Below are 16006 nucleotides of genomic sequence, written 5' to 3' on the forward strand. Positions count from 1 at the left end.
CCGATCAGGAATCCATCTATCCGTGATTTAAACATATTCAACGAGATAGCCTCCACCACTTCAGTGGGCAGAGAATTCCAGAGATTCACCACCCTCTGAGAGAAGAAGTTCCTCCTCAACTCTGTCCTAAACCGACCCCCCTTTATTTTAAGGCTGTGCCCTCTCGTTCTAGTTTCCTTTCTAAGTGGAAAGAATCTCTCCACCTCTACCCTATCCAGCCCCTTCATTATCTTATAGGTCTCTATAAGATCCCCCCTCAGCCTTTTCATAGAAATTCATAGAAACCCTACAGTGCAGAAGGAGGCCATTCGGCCCATCGAGTCTGCACCGACCACAATCCCACCCAGGCCCTACCCCCACATATTTACCCGCTAATCCCTCTAACCTACACATCCCAGGACTCTAAGGGGCAATTTTTTTAAACCTGGCCAATCAACCTAACCCGCACATCTTTGGACTGTGGGAGGAAACCGGAGCACCCGGAGGAAACCCACGCAGACACGAGGAGAATGTGCAAACTCCACACAGACAGTGACCCGAGCCGGGAATCGAACCCGAGACCCTGGAGCTGTGAAGCAGCAGTGCTAACCACTGTGCTACCGTGCCGCCCGGTACCACTGTGCTACCGTACCGGTACCACTGTGCTACCGTACTGAGCCTTCTAAATTCCAACGAGCACAAACCCAATCTGCTCAGTCTCTCCTCATAATCAACACCCCTCATCTCTGGTATCAACCTGGTGAACCTTCTCTGCACTCCCTCCAAGGCCAATATATCCTTCTGCAAATAAGGGGACCAATACTGCACACAGTATTCCAGCTGCGGCCTCACCAATGTACAGATGCAGCAAGACATCCCTGCTTTTATATTCTATCCCCCTTGCGATATAGGCCAATATCCCATTTGCCTTCTTGATCACCTGTTGCACCTGCAGACTGGGTTTTTGCGTCTCATGCACAAGGACCCCCAGGTCCCTCTGCACAGCAGCATGTTGTAATTTCTTTCCATTTAGATAATCCAATTTGCTATTATTTCTTCCAAAGTGAATAACCTCGCATTTGTTAACATTGTACTCCATCTGCCAGATCCTCGCCCACTCACTCAGCCTGTCCAAATCTCTCTGCAGACCTTCTACGCCCTCCACACGATTGACTTTTCCACTTATCTTTGTGTTTTCTGCAAACTGTTACCCTACACTCAGTCCCCTCCTCCAGATCGTCTATATAAATGGTAAATAGTTGAGGCCCCAGTACCGATCCCTGCGGCATGCCACTAGTTACCATCTGCCAACCAGAAAAGCACCCATTTATTCCGACTCTCTGCTTCCTGTCGGATAGCCAATCCCCAATCCACGCTAACACCCTACCCCCAACTCCGTGTGACCCAATCTTCTTCAGCAACCTTTTGTGAGGCACCTTATCAAACGCCATTTGGAAATCCAAAAACACCGCATCCACCGGTTCCCCTCTGTCAACCGCACTAGTCACATCTTCATAAAAATCCAACAAGTTCGTCAAGCACGACTTTCCCCTCATGAATCCATGCTGTGTCTGCTTAATCGAACCATTCTTATCCAGATGGCCTGCTATTTCTTCTTTAATGATGGATTCCTGCATTTTCCCAACTACAGACGTTAAGCTAACCGGCCTGTAGTTACCCGCCTTTTGTCTATTTCCTTTTTTAAACAGTGGCGTAACATTAGCCGTTTTCCAATCCGCCGGCACTACCCCAGAATCCAATGAATTTTGATAAATAACCACGAACGCATCTGCTATTACCTCTGACATTTCTTTCAGTACCCTGGGATGCATTCCATCCGAGCCCGGGGACTTGTCCACCTTCAGTCCCGTTAGTCTACCAAGCGCTGCCTCCCTGGTAACATTAATTGTATTGAGTACCTCTCCTCCTACCAACCCTCTATCGTTAATATTCGGTAAACTATTTGTGTCTTCCACCGTGAAGACCGACACAAAAAACTTATTTAATGTTTCAGCCATTTCCTCATTTCCCACTATTAAATCCCCCCTCTCGTCCTCCAAGGGTCCAACATTCACTCTTGCCACTCTATTCCTTTTTATATATTTGTAAAAGCTTTTACTATCATTTTTTATATTTAGAGCTAGCCTAGCTTCATAACCTATCTTTCCTTTCTTTATCGCTTTCTTAGTCGTTCTTTGTTTTTTCTTAAAGTATTCCCAATCTTCCGATTCTCCACTATTTTTGGCCACTCTGTACGCATCGGTCTTTAATTTAATACTCTCCTTAATTTCCTTCGTTATCCACGGTTATCCAAAAGCTCGTGATTCCAATTAAACCTGTTGGACTTCAACCTGGTGTTGTGAGACTTCTTACTGTGCCCAATGTTGGCATCTCCACATCATGGCTACCACCAACGCCACAAACCGCTGGCTCAAAGTGGAGAGGATCTCCAAAAGATCGCGCATATCTGTATGAATGGTATTGAAAAGTACAAAGGTTTCCATGGAACATTGGATGGAATTTTCTCGTCCCACGCATGACTGATTTCATGGTGGGCAGGAACAGAGAACCTAGTGACATGCAAAAAGCCAGAAACCTGCCAGCGTCAAAACAGTCTGCAATTTTCCCGATGGCAGGTTGATTAACCTGCTGCCTGGTGATGTGAACGCTATTTGCATTCATTTAAATTTCATGAATACTCATTAAAACAGATGCCTGCCAGATTCTCTTCACACCTACCAATCTTGTCAGTGGAAAATTACATCAGCCTCAAACCCATTTCGTGTGCACAAGTCAGACCTCAGTTCGCTCATGACTTCGAGGCGAGGCACCTACATGGTCAAGGACCCTGGGCATACAATTCCACCTTCTTCCGTCAGGATTGGCGAATCATTTCTGACACCAGCTGACTCGGTGCAGTACTCACCAATGCATAATTCATGAGCTTCCCAGCGTCGGGGCCCAAGTTCCTACCAACAGGGTGGATGCTGCCAAAACCCTCTGTCATCGCCCTTAGTATCATGACTGGAAAATTCTACCCAATATTTCTGTGCTGCTGGGAGTACAGATGACCCAGATGGGGAATCCTATGGTTAGACTGGAATCTTAATGTAAGGTTTCAATGAATATCCTTCATTACCTTCAAGAAATATAGGGTAATTGTAGAGCTTTTCCTTATGGCTTTTACCTACATCTGGCTGCCTCTATTAATAGACTGTAATAGCTAGAATCCAAGTTTGGGTAATTTGTACATGTCTTGTGATGGCAATCGGCTTGATACAGTTATTGTTACAAAAGTGTGCCTGCCTACCTTCCTCACTCCTGGAGGCATACAGAAAAGATGATCAACTATAAGGACAGATGTGTATGCCAATGTAACCCCTTCAACTTCAGACTGCTTTTTCTTACAGATTAGACACAGAAGGAATTGATCTGTTATCCAATTTTTTACAAGTAAGTTGAATAATTGAAATGTTGCTAATTCTTTCAACATATATCAAAGTAATTTTTATTTTGTTTTAAAAAGAATTAAGAGGTATTTAATCTACTTTGCAGTACCAAGCGAAGAAGAGAATTTCTGCAGAAGATGCCATGAAGCATATTTACTTTAAAAGCCTTGGAACAAGGGCACACATTCTACCTGATGGTAAATCAATCAGTGCTTCATGATTAGTGATAATTTTAAGAGATTATAATTTTCCATGGTTGTTACAGGAAGTCATCACCAAGTGTGGGTTCCAGTGAAGTTATGCCAGAGGCTAAAAGATATTTTGTTCAGATCACAAAAGTAATTAATCTTCATTTTAAAGTCAAGCATTCTGCCCTTAATTTTATTTTTCATTCTAAATCTCCTCTTCCGTATTTATAATGGAAACTGACAATATAAACTTACTATTCCATGGTAACACCCTACAGCTGGTAAGATATGACTAAGCAATTTTCATTACAAATGTGAATATAGGAATTTATAACGGAAACAAAAAAGATTTCCTTCACTTGCTCTTTCTGCATCCTCTTCTGATTCTATTTCCATCTTATAGAATCCCTACAATGTAGGAGGAGGCCATTCGACCCATCAAGTCTGCATCAACTCTGACAGAGGATCTTATCCAGGCCCTCTTTCTCCCCCCCCCGTCCTATCTTCTCTCCCCTGCTTTTTTTCTTTTGGGTGGGAAGTGGTGCATGATGTGGCATTTGGAACATAGATTATGGGGAAAACGTGGCCCCAGGCAACTCCCTTTCCCTCTCTCTTATCCCACTGCTTTCATCAGATTCTCTACTCTTTCATCTTCTCTCTTCCCATTCCCCTTCCTGGCATTTCCTCATCTATTTTGAGCCACCTGTTCTGTGCTCATGTTCTCTCCGCACATTTGTTCGAACATTTAATTCATCCTTGCCTCATCATCCACTCCCATGAGAGATAGCTGAGGAGAAGAAACTTCCCAAACTACTGCTCCTCTATCTCTCTTACCTTACCATCCTATTTGGTTCCCTCAGATAATTTGGTTATTTTGAAAATTCTATTTTAAAGACTTGAATTAAAATGTTTGGGGGAAAATACTGCCTGTCTGCTTTTCTTTCTCCTTTATTTTTCTCAATATCTCTCTGCCTCATGGATAAAACTGCCGGTGTTCACTGTCATTATTCTTGTCAAACTGACAACAACTTCTGGATTCTACACACAGATAGAATAATGTGGAAATCCACAAGCTCCTGTCAATGATTCTATACTAGGATGTGCTGGTTGACATTACTCCAAACTGCAAACAAGTTGAAATCACTAAACTGACTTGGATTTGCAATTTTACACTATTAGTGTCACTGTAAGAACCCTTGAAAAAGTTATACCTTGTTGAATGAAGCATAACTAGGTTTATACCAGCATCCTCAGGTCATGATTATTGCTGAACAAGTTCTGTAAAAATCTGTAGAATTTAGCATTTCTCCGTAATGAGAAAAAAATTTCAAGTTTATAAAAAAAATTATAACAAATAATATTTCAAGTTCTACTTTCAAATTTATATTTAAAAAAGCTTGTTTGATATTTCAGATTCTGCCTTAATCTCGTGTATGTCACAATTATTCCACTCTTTAAAAATTTAATTTAAATTGGAAAGATTCAATTCATTTTACTTCTAATATTTGCTGTTTGTAAGAATGTGATGGTAATTGGCTGCTTACGCTGTTTGAAGCCATCACTATTGTTGGACACTTTAGAGATCCCCTTGCCATGGCACCATATTCAATCTAACATTGAGAGAGGAAATCCATATCATAGATAGCTGAATCTTTGAGTGCCTTTGCTTTGCCTTTGTGAAATCCAGGCCCATGTCTCAAAAAAGTTAGCTTTCGGTATTCACCTTTTCTAAGGTGAGATAATTAATTTGATTCAAAATGCAATCAAGATGTTAGCTTGCCTTCTCTGGCTCCTTTCATTTCCCACCCTCCAGAACAAAGGGATGTTACCATTTAAGAGTGAAATCAGGAAATACTTTTCACACAAAGGGAAAAGAAAATAGAAATCAGGAACTTTTTCTTTCAAATGACTGTGGATGCTGGGGCACAACTGAATTTTTTTAAGATTGGAATCTTTTGTTGGTTAAGAGTATCAGGGGATATGAATGAAAGGCTGGGAAATGGAGTTGAGCTAATGATCAGTTGTGATCTATGCAAATGGCAGAGCAAGGGGTTGGATGATCTACTCCTGTTCCTGTGACCCTCCACTGGTAATGCACATGTTAAATGCAGACAAATAAATTTATAATGAAAATGTTGACTCAGAAGTGGAATAAATTATTTGTATTATTGATCATGTCTTTATGTACTTTGTGTTGAATACACAAAATTTAATCTGAGCGGTAAACATAGAAACCCTACAGCACAGAAAGAGGCCATTCGGCCCATCGAGTCTGCACCGACCACAATCCCACCCAGGCCCTACCCCCATATCCCTACATATTTTACCCACTAATCCCTCCAACCTACGCATCTCGGGACACTAAGGGCAATTTTTAGCATGGCCAATCAACCTGACCCGCACATCTTTGGACTGTGGGAGGAAACCGGAGCAGACACGAGGAGAATTTGCAAACTCCACACAGACAGTGACCCAAGCTGGGAATCGAACCCAGGTCCCTGGAGCTGTGAAGCAGCAGTGCTAACCACTGTGCTACCGTGCCGCCGTGCAAATAAGATATATTTGCAGTAGATGTGATTATATCGCAGCAAACATAGCTGTTATTTGCTCTATGGCAGAGTTTTGTCTAAATACATGGAAAACCTGCTTCTTGCTAACCATCTGATGAAGAATTAACATTCAATCTTAATACTCTACAGCCATAGAAACATTGTGGAGAGGGAAGCAAAATCTGAGGTTGCAACGATGCCCTTTATGATCGAAAATTTTAAAGTGAACATTTATTTTCTTTGAGATCTGTTTCTGTTTCTTGGACAGAATTACCATTTTGTTAAGAGTGTTCATTATAAACTGGCACAGTGTGGCTAAAACATAATTTTTTGTATTATGCCCCCTGTATTAGGTGCCTCAGTTTTCTCGCTAAATGAAATTCTATTGCAAAAGGATCCTGGCTACAGAACCTCCTCATATCCAGAGACGGGTACGATTTATTGTTTATGGAACTAAAATAGTTCATTTGAAAAAAACTGTGGCACTTTGCTGATCCATTTCTGCCCGAGAATCCAACCTTTCCTACTTTTATATTGGTGTCATATGCAGGTGTGCGTCACAGTAAGCGCATCTGACCTTCTAAAAACATTTCTATTAAATGATTTTCTGTTTCCACACACTAATAATTTTTCACATTAGTTTGGGCTTTTGTTTCCCCCACAGTTGGTAATTTTGAGTGAGAGTGCTTACCTCAAATGACAGAGAACCCCATAGCTTACATTAAAATATCCAATCCATGTGTTTATTATATGCATTCATGTGATATGCGAGTCATTAACAAGACAAACTTTTATTGCCCATTCTAATTGCCCATGAGAATATGGTGGTGAGTGATTTTCTCAAAACCATGACAATCTATGTGTTGTAATTAAACCCATACTGCTGTTAGGGAAGGAATTAGGGGATAATATTTTGGCCCAGTGAAATTGAAGGAACATCAATATGTTTCCAAGTCTGTATGATGTGAAGAGCAAATGGTGATGTTATCATCTGCCTGCTGGCCGGTGGTAGATTTGGAGATGGTACTTTTGAGGGGCCTTGATACATTGCTACAATGTATCTTGTAATATGTGTAAATGGCTGCCATTGTTCGCAAATCGTGGATTCCATAGATGTTTAAGATCATGAATGGTTTGTCAATCGAACAATCTGCTTTGTCTTGGATAGTATTGAGCTTCTTGAGTGTTCTTGGAGCTACACTCTTTCAGGCAATTGGATAGTATTCCATCACGCTCTTGACTTTGTAGGTGTTGAAAAGGCTTTGGGGAGTCGCAAGATGAGTTGTTTACCGCAGAATTACTATCTCTGACTTAGTCTTATAACCACAGTATTTAATGGCTGGGCCAGTTAAGTTACTGGTCAATGGTCCCACCTATGATGTTGATGTTGGGTGTTTCAGCTTTGCTATTACTGTTGAGTCTCAAAGGAAGGCAAATCTATCTTGTTGGAGATGGTCACTGTCTGACACTTGTGTGGTGCAAATGTTGCTTACCACTTATTATCCCAAGCCCTGAATGTTATCCAGGCTCCACTGCACGTGGACAAGGACTATATCTGTCGACAATCCCTCATGTAGAGGGTGATTCTTTCCTGCTGAGGACTAGGTCGAAGCGAGTTGTAAGTATTGGTTGTGGGCTCGTGGAAGGCTTTTTGATGATGAATTGTCATTTTGGTTACAACTGAGCATCTGCTTCCCATTTGTTGATAGTCGAGCAGACCTTTATGGAGGCTTTGATATTGTCTTTGAAATGTTTCGTTTGGCCCCCATGTGAACAGGCACCCTGGTGTGCCTCTGAATAGGGCACTTGTTTGGGTACTCGTGTCAGGCATTCTGATGGCATGTACCGTCACTGCTGATGTGAGATTCTCAAGGTCTCTATACTTGGCAGAAGAGTCATGTTTGTTTTTTTGTCCTCCCACTTGATTCACATGATCCTTCTAAGACAGTGCTGTGCTGATAAAGTTCTAGGGCCTTGATATGATGGCTATAAATTGTCTAAGCTTCAGCACTGTAGAGAGGCTTGGGCTAATTACTGCCCGATGTGTCGGGTCTGATAGATAACACGATGCTCAACTGGAGTATGTAATTTTCTAGAGGCTGAGCTAACACATTGTATTCGATGGTGAACTTTTTCATCAATGCCAGCTTTTTGTGATAGCTTCCAACGCTTCACCATGAATCTCAATTAAAGCCATTGGATTTGGTATATTTGGGGTGGGCTGTTGGAGGACTTTGGTCTTCTGGGTGTTCAGGTTAAGTCCCATGCTCATGGAACATCCTCATCTCCTATTAGTTGCTGTCTTCGAGCTTTTCCAGATTGGCACTTCATTTTTAGCAATGTTTGATGCTGCCCCTGGCATGCCCTCCTATAGTTCTTATTGAAACGGGATTGGTGTACTCATTGAGGGATATGGCACTGGATACAGATTGTGCTTGAACACAATTCTGCTGCTGCTAATGGCCTCTATTTGATTTAATTTATTATTGTCACATGTATTAACATACAGTGAAAAGTATTGTTTCTTGCGCATTATACAGACAAAACGTACCGTTCATAGAGAAGAAAGCAAGAGAGTTCTGAATGTAGTGTAATAGTCATAGCTACGGTGTAGAGAAAGATCACCTTAATGAAGGTAGGTCCATTCAAAGGTCTGGTGGCAGCAGGGAAGAAGCTGTTCTTGAGTTGGTTGGTACATGACCTCAAACTTTTGTATCTTTTTCCTGATGGAAGAAAGAATGTCCGGAGTCTGTGAGATCCTTAAATATGATGGCTGCTTTGCCGAGGCAGCGGGAAGTGTAGACAGAGTCAATGGATGGGAGGCTGGTTTGCGTGCTGGATTGGGCTACATTCACGACCTTTTGTAGTTCCTTGTGGTCTTGGGCAGAGCAGGAGCCATACCAAGCTGTGATACAACCAGAAAGAATGCTTTCTACATTGCATCTGTAAAAGTTGGTGAGAGTCGTAGCTGACATGCCAAATTTCCTTAGTCTTCTGAGAAAGTAGAGGCATTGGTGGGTTTTCTTACTATAGTGTCGGCGGGGGGGACCACGACAAGTTTTTGCTAATCTGGATACCTAAAAACTTGAAGCTCTCAACCCTTTCTACTTTGTCCCCGTTGATGTAGACGGGGACATGTTCTTCTTTACGCTTCCTGAAGTCGATGACAATTTCCTTCGTTTTGTTGACATTAAGGGAGAGATTATTGTCACCGCACCAGTTCATCAGATTCTCTATCTCATTCCTGTACTCTGTCTCATCATTGTTTGAGATCTGTCCCACTACGGTGGTGTCGTCAGCAAACTTGAAAATAGAATTGGAGGGGAATTTGGCCACTCAGTCATGGGTGTATAAGGAGTATAGTAGGGGGCTGAGAACACAGCCTGTGGGGTATTGGTGCTGAAGATAATCATGGAGGAGGTGTTGTTGCCTATCCTTATTGATTGTGGTCTGTGAGTTAGGAAGTTCAGGATCCAGTCGCAGAGATAGGAGCCGAGGCCCAGGCCACGAAGTTTGGAGATGAGTTTCATGGGAATAATAGTGTTGAAGGCTGAGCTGTCGTCAATAAATAGGAGACTGACATAGGGTCCTTGTTATCTAGGTGTTCCAGGGCTGAGTGCAGGGCCAGGGAGATGGCGTCTACTGTGGACCTGTTGCGGCGGGAGGTGAACTCTAGTGGATCCAGGTCGTCATGGAGGCTGGAATTGATTGGTGCCATGACTAACCTTTCAAAGCATTTCATAATGATGGATGTCAGAGCCACCGGCCAATAGTCATTAAGGCACGCTGCCTGGCCTTTCTTTGGTAACGGGATGATGGTTGTCTTCTTGAAGCAGATAGGGACCTCAGATTGTTGTAAAGAGAGGTTGAAGATTCTGCAAATACCCCCACCAGCTGATCCGCGCAGGATCTGAGTGCTCGTCCCATCTGGGCCAGTCGCTTTTCGTGGGTTGACCTTTGCGAAAGCTGCTCTGACATCTGCAATGGTGACCCCAGATACAGGTTCATCCAAGGCTTCCAGGTTGAGGGCATGCTCTCGCTGACCTCTTGCTCAAAACGGCCATAGAATGCATTGAGCTCATCAGGGAGGGGTGCGTTGGAGCCGGAGATTTTACATGCCTTCATCTTGTCGCCTGTTATGTCTTGCAGACCTTGCCATAGTCGGCGATGGTCTGTGTGGCTAGCCTGGGACTCTAGCCTGGTCCGGTATTGTCTTTTGGCATCTTTGATGGATCTTAGATCGTATCTGTCTTTCTTGTATAATAAGAAGTCTCACAACACCAGGTTTATTTGGTAGCAAATACCATTAAGCTTTCGGAGCGTTGCCCCTTCGTCAGATGGAGTGGATATGGTATTTGCTACCAAATAAACCTGTTGGACTTTAACCTGGTGTTGTGAGACTTCTTACTGTGCTTACCCCAGTCCAACGCCGGCATCTCCACATCATTTCTTGTATAAGTCAGGGTCGCCTGACTTGAACGCCTCAGACCTCGACAAACAGTGGATATCCCTGTTCATCCATGGTTTCCGGTTGAGGAACATGCGGATTTGCTTCTTTGGCACACAGTCATCTCCACACTTACTAATGAAGTCAGTTACTGTAGCAGCATACTCGTTCAGGCTGGTCACAGAGTTTTTAAATACTGACCAGTCCACTGACCCCAAGCAGTCCCGTAGAAGATTATCCGATTCCTCAGACCAACCATAGCACAACTTTCTTTGATGGATTCTCCCGCTTCAGGTTTTGATTGTAAGCCGGGAGCAGGAGCACAGCCTTGTGGTCTGATTTGCCAAAGTGTGGGCGGGTGATAGAGCAGTAGGCATGTTGGATATTTGTGTAGCAGTGGTCTAGGATGTTTGGACCTCTGGTGGAACTGGAGATGTGTTGGTGGGAACTTAATAGTACGCTCTTGAGCTTGGCCTGATTGAAGTCCCCGGCCATGATAAACAAGACCTCAATGTTTCGTCTCGAGGCTATTCATAGCGGTGTATATTTCGTTCAGTGCGATCTTCACGTCCGCATGGAGTGAGATGTAAACTGCCGTCAGGATAATGGAGCTGAACTCCTGCGGAAGATAGGGGTGGCATTTTAGTGTCAGGTATTCTCGGTCTGGGGAGCAGAAACTTGCCAGTTTTGCTCCATCTAGGCACCACATGGTATTGATTAGGAAAGCAGCGCCTCATGGATGCCCAGTTTTGATGTGTTATGAATCTATCCCATTTAGCATGTGTAGTGCCACACAACACAATGGAGAGTGTTCTCCATTTTAAAAAAGGACCTTATCTCCACAAAGACTCTGTGGTAGCCATTCCTATCGACACTTAAGAATGGATGCATCAAAAAGTAGTAGATTAGTGAGTATGAGGTCTTGTATGTTCTTCCTTCATGTTGACCCAGTCTAGCGGTTATGTCCTTTAGGACTTAGCTAGCTCAGCCAGTAGCTTTGCGACTGAGCCAATCCTGGTAACAAGTATTAAAGTTCCTTACTCAGAGAATATTCCATGTCCTTGCCTCAGTTAGCCCTTCTTCCAAGTGGTGTTCAACATGGAAAAATACTGCTTCATCATTGTGGGAAGGTGGTAGGTGTTATCAGCAGGAGTTCCCTTGCCCATGTTTGACCTGATAGTATGTGGTCCAGAGTCAATGTTGAGGAATCTCGGAGCCATTCCCTCCTGACTGTATAGCACTGTCGTGCCACCTCTGGTGAAACAGGACATAACAAGGGATAGTGATTCAGGAGTGCAGGACATTGACTGAAAGGAATAATTCTGTAAGTCTGACGATGATAGACTGTTGCTTGACTTGTCTGCGGGGACAACTCTCAACTGTAGCACAACTCCTCAGATGTTAGTGAGGAGGACTGTGGGGTTGGTTGGGCTACATGTGTTGCTAAATTATCAGGCTGTTTATCCAATAACCAATACTAGCTGAGCATAAATTTCCACCAATCAAATATTCAGAAGACTGCAGCCATTTTTTTTGGGCCCCCATCCAAACTCTGTCCCCAAGCTAGTGACTCCCTCTCCCTGACAGCTATCTGAGACTAAACCAGACTGTTTGAAACCTTTGTCATATTTGAACCCAAGCTGAGCATCTGACCACATATCAGTACTTTCAGTAAAACAAATTTTTTCCCACGTCCGTGACATTGCACACTTTTGCCCTTGCCTCAGATTATCTGCTGCCAAAATAGATACCTTTCGACTTGACTGTTCCGTTGGACTCCTGGCTGGCCTTCGATATTGAAAACTTGAGGTCACCCAGCAACGGCCTTGATTTTAAAATTCTCATTCTTGTTTTCAATTCCCTCCATGACCTTAACTTTCACTATCTCTATATACTCCTCCAACCTCACAACCTTCTTAAGATAGCTACACTCCTCTGATTTTGGTCTCTTGAGCATCCCCAATTTTAATCACTCCACCATTGGTGGCCTTGCCTTCAGGTGTCTAAACCCGACAGTTCCTTCCTTTAAAGCTCTCCGGTGCTCTACTTCTCTTTTTCCCTTTAAGATGCTCCTTAAAACCTGCCTGTTTGACCAAGATTTTGGTCATCTGTCCTAATATCAATTTGTAACACTTCCTATGGAACACCTTGGGCATTTTTATTATATTAAAGACATTGTAGGTGTTGTGTGCCTTTATCATATCTAATGCCAAGTCAGTACTCTTCTTTAACTTTTTGCAAATAGTTTAGTACAACTGAGTCGCTTGCTGGGCCATTTCAGGGGGCAGTTAAGAGTTAACCACTTTGCTGTGTCTGGAGTCACATGTAGGCCAGACTAGGGTAAGGATGGCAGATTTCCTTCCCTAAAGGACATCAAGGAACCTGAAGGGTTTTTCCAACAATCCAATAGTTTCATGGTCACCATTACTAATAGCCTTTTATTTCATATTTATTAATTTGTTGAATTTCAATCCCATCAAGGTCATGGTGGGATGAACATTAGTCCAAGCTTCTGGATTAATAGTCCAGTGACAACATAATCATGCTACTATTCCCATTTTGCTCCATTTAGCTTTAATAATGTTCAAAAATGTGCTTTGAGGAAAGCGTCAAATGCAGTTCCGAACAGAAGTTCTGTTTGAAACTATCCTGGTATCAGCAACAAGTCTATGGTCAGTTGTTTATGTAGCTAGCTGGCCAGTGGGACAGAATGTTAGGCAAGGGAGTCCACTGCCAGGGTCCAAAAGATGCGAACGCAGCTATGTTGCAGGAGAGGTTTTGAAGGGCGGGTGTATTGATCAATCAGTGAATCCAGTACAGGGAGGCTTAAAGCTTTCTCATGGCACCCAATGGAGAACGCCTGCTGTTTGTCACCACGTGGTTAGTTAAAGTAAGTTACCTGATTGTCACTCTTCTGGCTCCAATTCTTCCTCCTGTTAGGTTGACCTGGTGCAAAAGCTTGCAAAGCTCACCACTACAACCATCGTGGTGAGAATGGTTGTCAGGCCCCCATGATGTCATTGGCGCTCACTCTGCTTATTTGAAAGACATATACCACCAGTTTTCAACAGTTTACCTTCCCTTCTGCTCAGAGGCGCAGATTAAAAAATTTTTTTAATTGTGTATTTAAGTAACCTGAGAAATTTGTTAAAATCACCCCTCTTGTCTCGCTGATAGTCGACCAATTTGTATTATTTCTAACTAAAAGATCCTACTTTTGAATCAGTGAATCGGTGTCTTTTCAAAAAATCCTATTGCTTTAGATAGTAGAGCTCACTTCAAACAGGTGCATCACCTTAGGAAAGCTATCTCTGGGCTCATTCCCAAATCCACTTCTACAGTCTCAGAGGTTGTCGCTATAAACCATAAAATATATGGATTTTCACCGTCACTTCGTTGCAGTGTCAATGTAAGCCTACTTGTGGCACTAATTAGGTCTCATGTTTATTCATTAGCAATTTTTCAATAGTTAAGCAAGGGTAAGTTCAAGGGTGTACAAGTTCAAAAGAATCCAACATGCATGATTCTGACTTACTTTATACATACTAAATTGTCAGTTATTGTTCTTTGTGACTTCCATGCATGCATCATAAGGTTTTTTAAGTCATTCATGGGATGTGGGTGTTGCTGGCTGGGCCAGCATTTATTGCCCATCACATTTAAGAGTCAACCATATTGTGGTTTGGAGTCACATGTAGGCCAGACCAGGGAAGGACAAAATTTCCTTCCCTAAAGGACATTAGTGAACCAGGTGGGTAATAGAAGTACTGACAGTACAATAACTTATCTGCCGTCATACTGGTTTCAATGCATCTTTCTTTGTTTTCCAGCACATGGGAAAAACAGAAGACAGAGTATGCTGTTCTAGGCTATCTCACAAAATAATAGACTTGAGTTCCATTGGCTTGCCATTTACATCACAGTTACCCAGGATTTTGATTTGAAGACAACAATTTCCATAAATTAGAGTGGATCATAACTTGAATATGAACATGTCTCCTTTACTGCCCTTGCGATGTAGTCTTTTATTCTGATGTGCAGGTTGTTTTATATTCGCAAGTCACATCGAGACATTTGTGTGCGTAAATATATATATATATGTATAATACATGTGTATGCACATATATACATTACACACGTACACAAACAGAACAGTTTTATGGTTCACCTTTGTTGTTTTATAGCCAGTGGGTTACAGCTGCTGTTGTAACTTTAGCTGCAGTTTTGTGCAGTACTGGAAACAAAGTGCTTATTTATTGGGAATCATTGCTGCTAAACGACTACTGTCCATAAACCACATTGTGGTGATATAGCAGAAAATGTGAGTGGCTTGTAGCATGTGAGTGCATCTGTTTCTTCTAATAACTATTTCCAGCATTTTCCAGATTTTATCATTGCATTTAGTTACAAATGCTCTTGAATATTTAAATATTCGCAGAGCCTCACCTTTTAAAATATGACTGTGATGAGGAACCTTGCACCCTCTAAGCTCATAGTGTAGAACGTTTAAATTTGTTTTGAAATCTTATGTGGCCAACAGAGAAATTGATTAGTGTTTAAACAAAAATCTATTTAAGGAATTCAGCATCAAATCTGCCTTTTCATTATTAAAGATTAGCAAATTCATTGCACCTATTGTTTCCATGTCACTTTATGAACACGTGGAAATTTTGATGGTTCAGTTTTGTATCTGATCTCTGCTGTTACTTCTGCATCATTTTGTAATGACTTCACTACAGAACTTATGTATCTCAATGAGTATCATAAGTAGGCTTTTGTTAACAGTAACAGTATTTGTACCTATGTTTGCTTTTCCAAATAATGGTTTTAGTGGACCTACATTTTTAGGATTACTGTTAATATATAATTGTTAAAATATCAAATTCATAGAAAATGCAAATAATCATTGACATTTTTCTGGACTTTTACTGTAAACTTATTCAGGGTCCTATCATTTTCATAAATTTGCATAGTTTGTTATTTAACAGTGTTAAGAATATTTTGTATGTTTAATTTTATTTGTGAACTGTGATGGCATATTGAGAAACTGTTTACTTGTATTTTGTGTTGCTTGTGATTGATTTTGATTGGAATTTTGTAAGAAGAGAAAGGAAACAGATTCATTGGTAACATTGTACATTGGACCACTACTGTTGATCAAAATGATTCCAGGCTGAGATCGGTATATCTAACTAAAACTGCTGTGCTATTTCTGACTGACAGGACTATTTTTTGAAAGTATAAATATTACAGTGATTCCTTGTTTTAACTGATCATTGTTTTTTGTGTCCTATCGTGTGACCTCTTCTGGTTTCTGAAACTATACCAAGCTACAGTCAATGATGATTGGTAAAATTTACTTCAAGCCCGCTAACACACACAGCTATCTCAACT

The 16006-nt window shown here is 41.8% G+C and overlaps 1 protein-coding gene across 2 annotated transcripts in view; it reads left to right on the forward strand.

The window, feature by feature from the left end:
• cdk17 (cyclin dependent kinase 17) overlaps positions 1 to 15885 on the forward strand; it is a 182366-nt gene extending 166481 nt beyond the window's left edge. For both annotated transcript variants that reach the window (XM_078235163.1, XM_078235164.1), the window contains 4 exons: positions 3390 to 3432; positions 3535 to 3625; positions 6519 to 6596; positions 14443 to 15885. In XM_078235163.1, coding sequence (XP_078091289.1) covers positions 3390 to 3432; positions 3535 to 3625; positions 6519 to 6596; positions 14443 to 14480 — 250 coding nt within the window. In that variant the 3' untranslated portion in view covers positions 14481 to 15885. The remainder of the gene's footprint in view (positions 1 to 3389; positions 3433 to 3534; positions 3626 to 6518; positions 6597 to 14442) is intronic.
• Positions 15886 to 16006: the final 121 nt, after the last annotated feature.

Source organism: Mustelus asterias, chromosome 19 (assembly GCF_964213995.1).
Source record: "Mustelus asterias chromosome 19, sMusAst1.hap1.1, whole genome shotgun sequence".
In the NCBI taxonomy this organism is placed as follows: domain Eukaryota; kingdom Metazoa; phylum Chordata; class Chondrichthyes; order Carcharhiniformes; family Triakidae; genus Mustelus; species Mustelus asterias.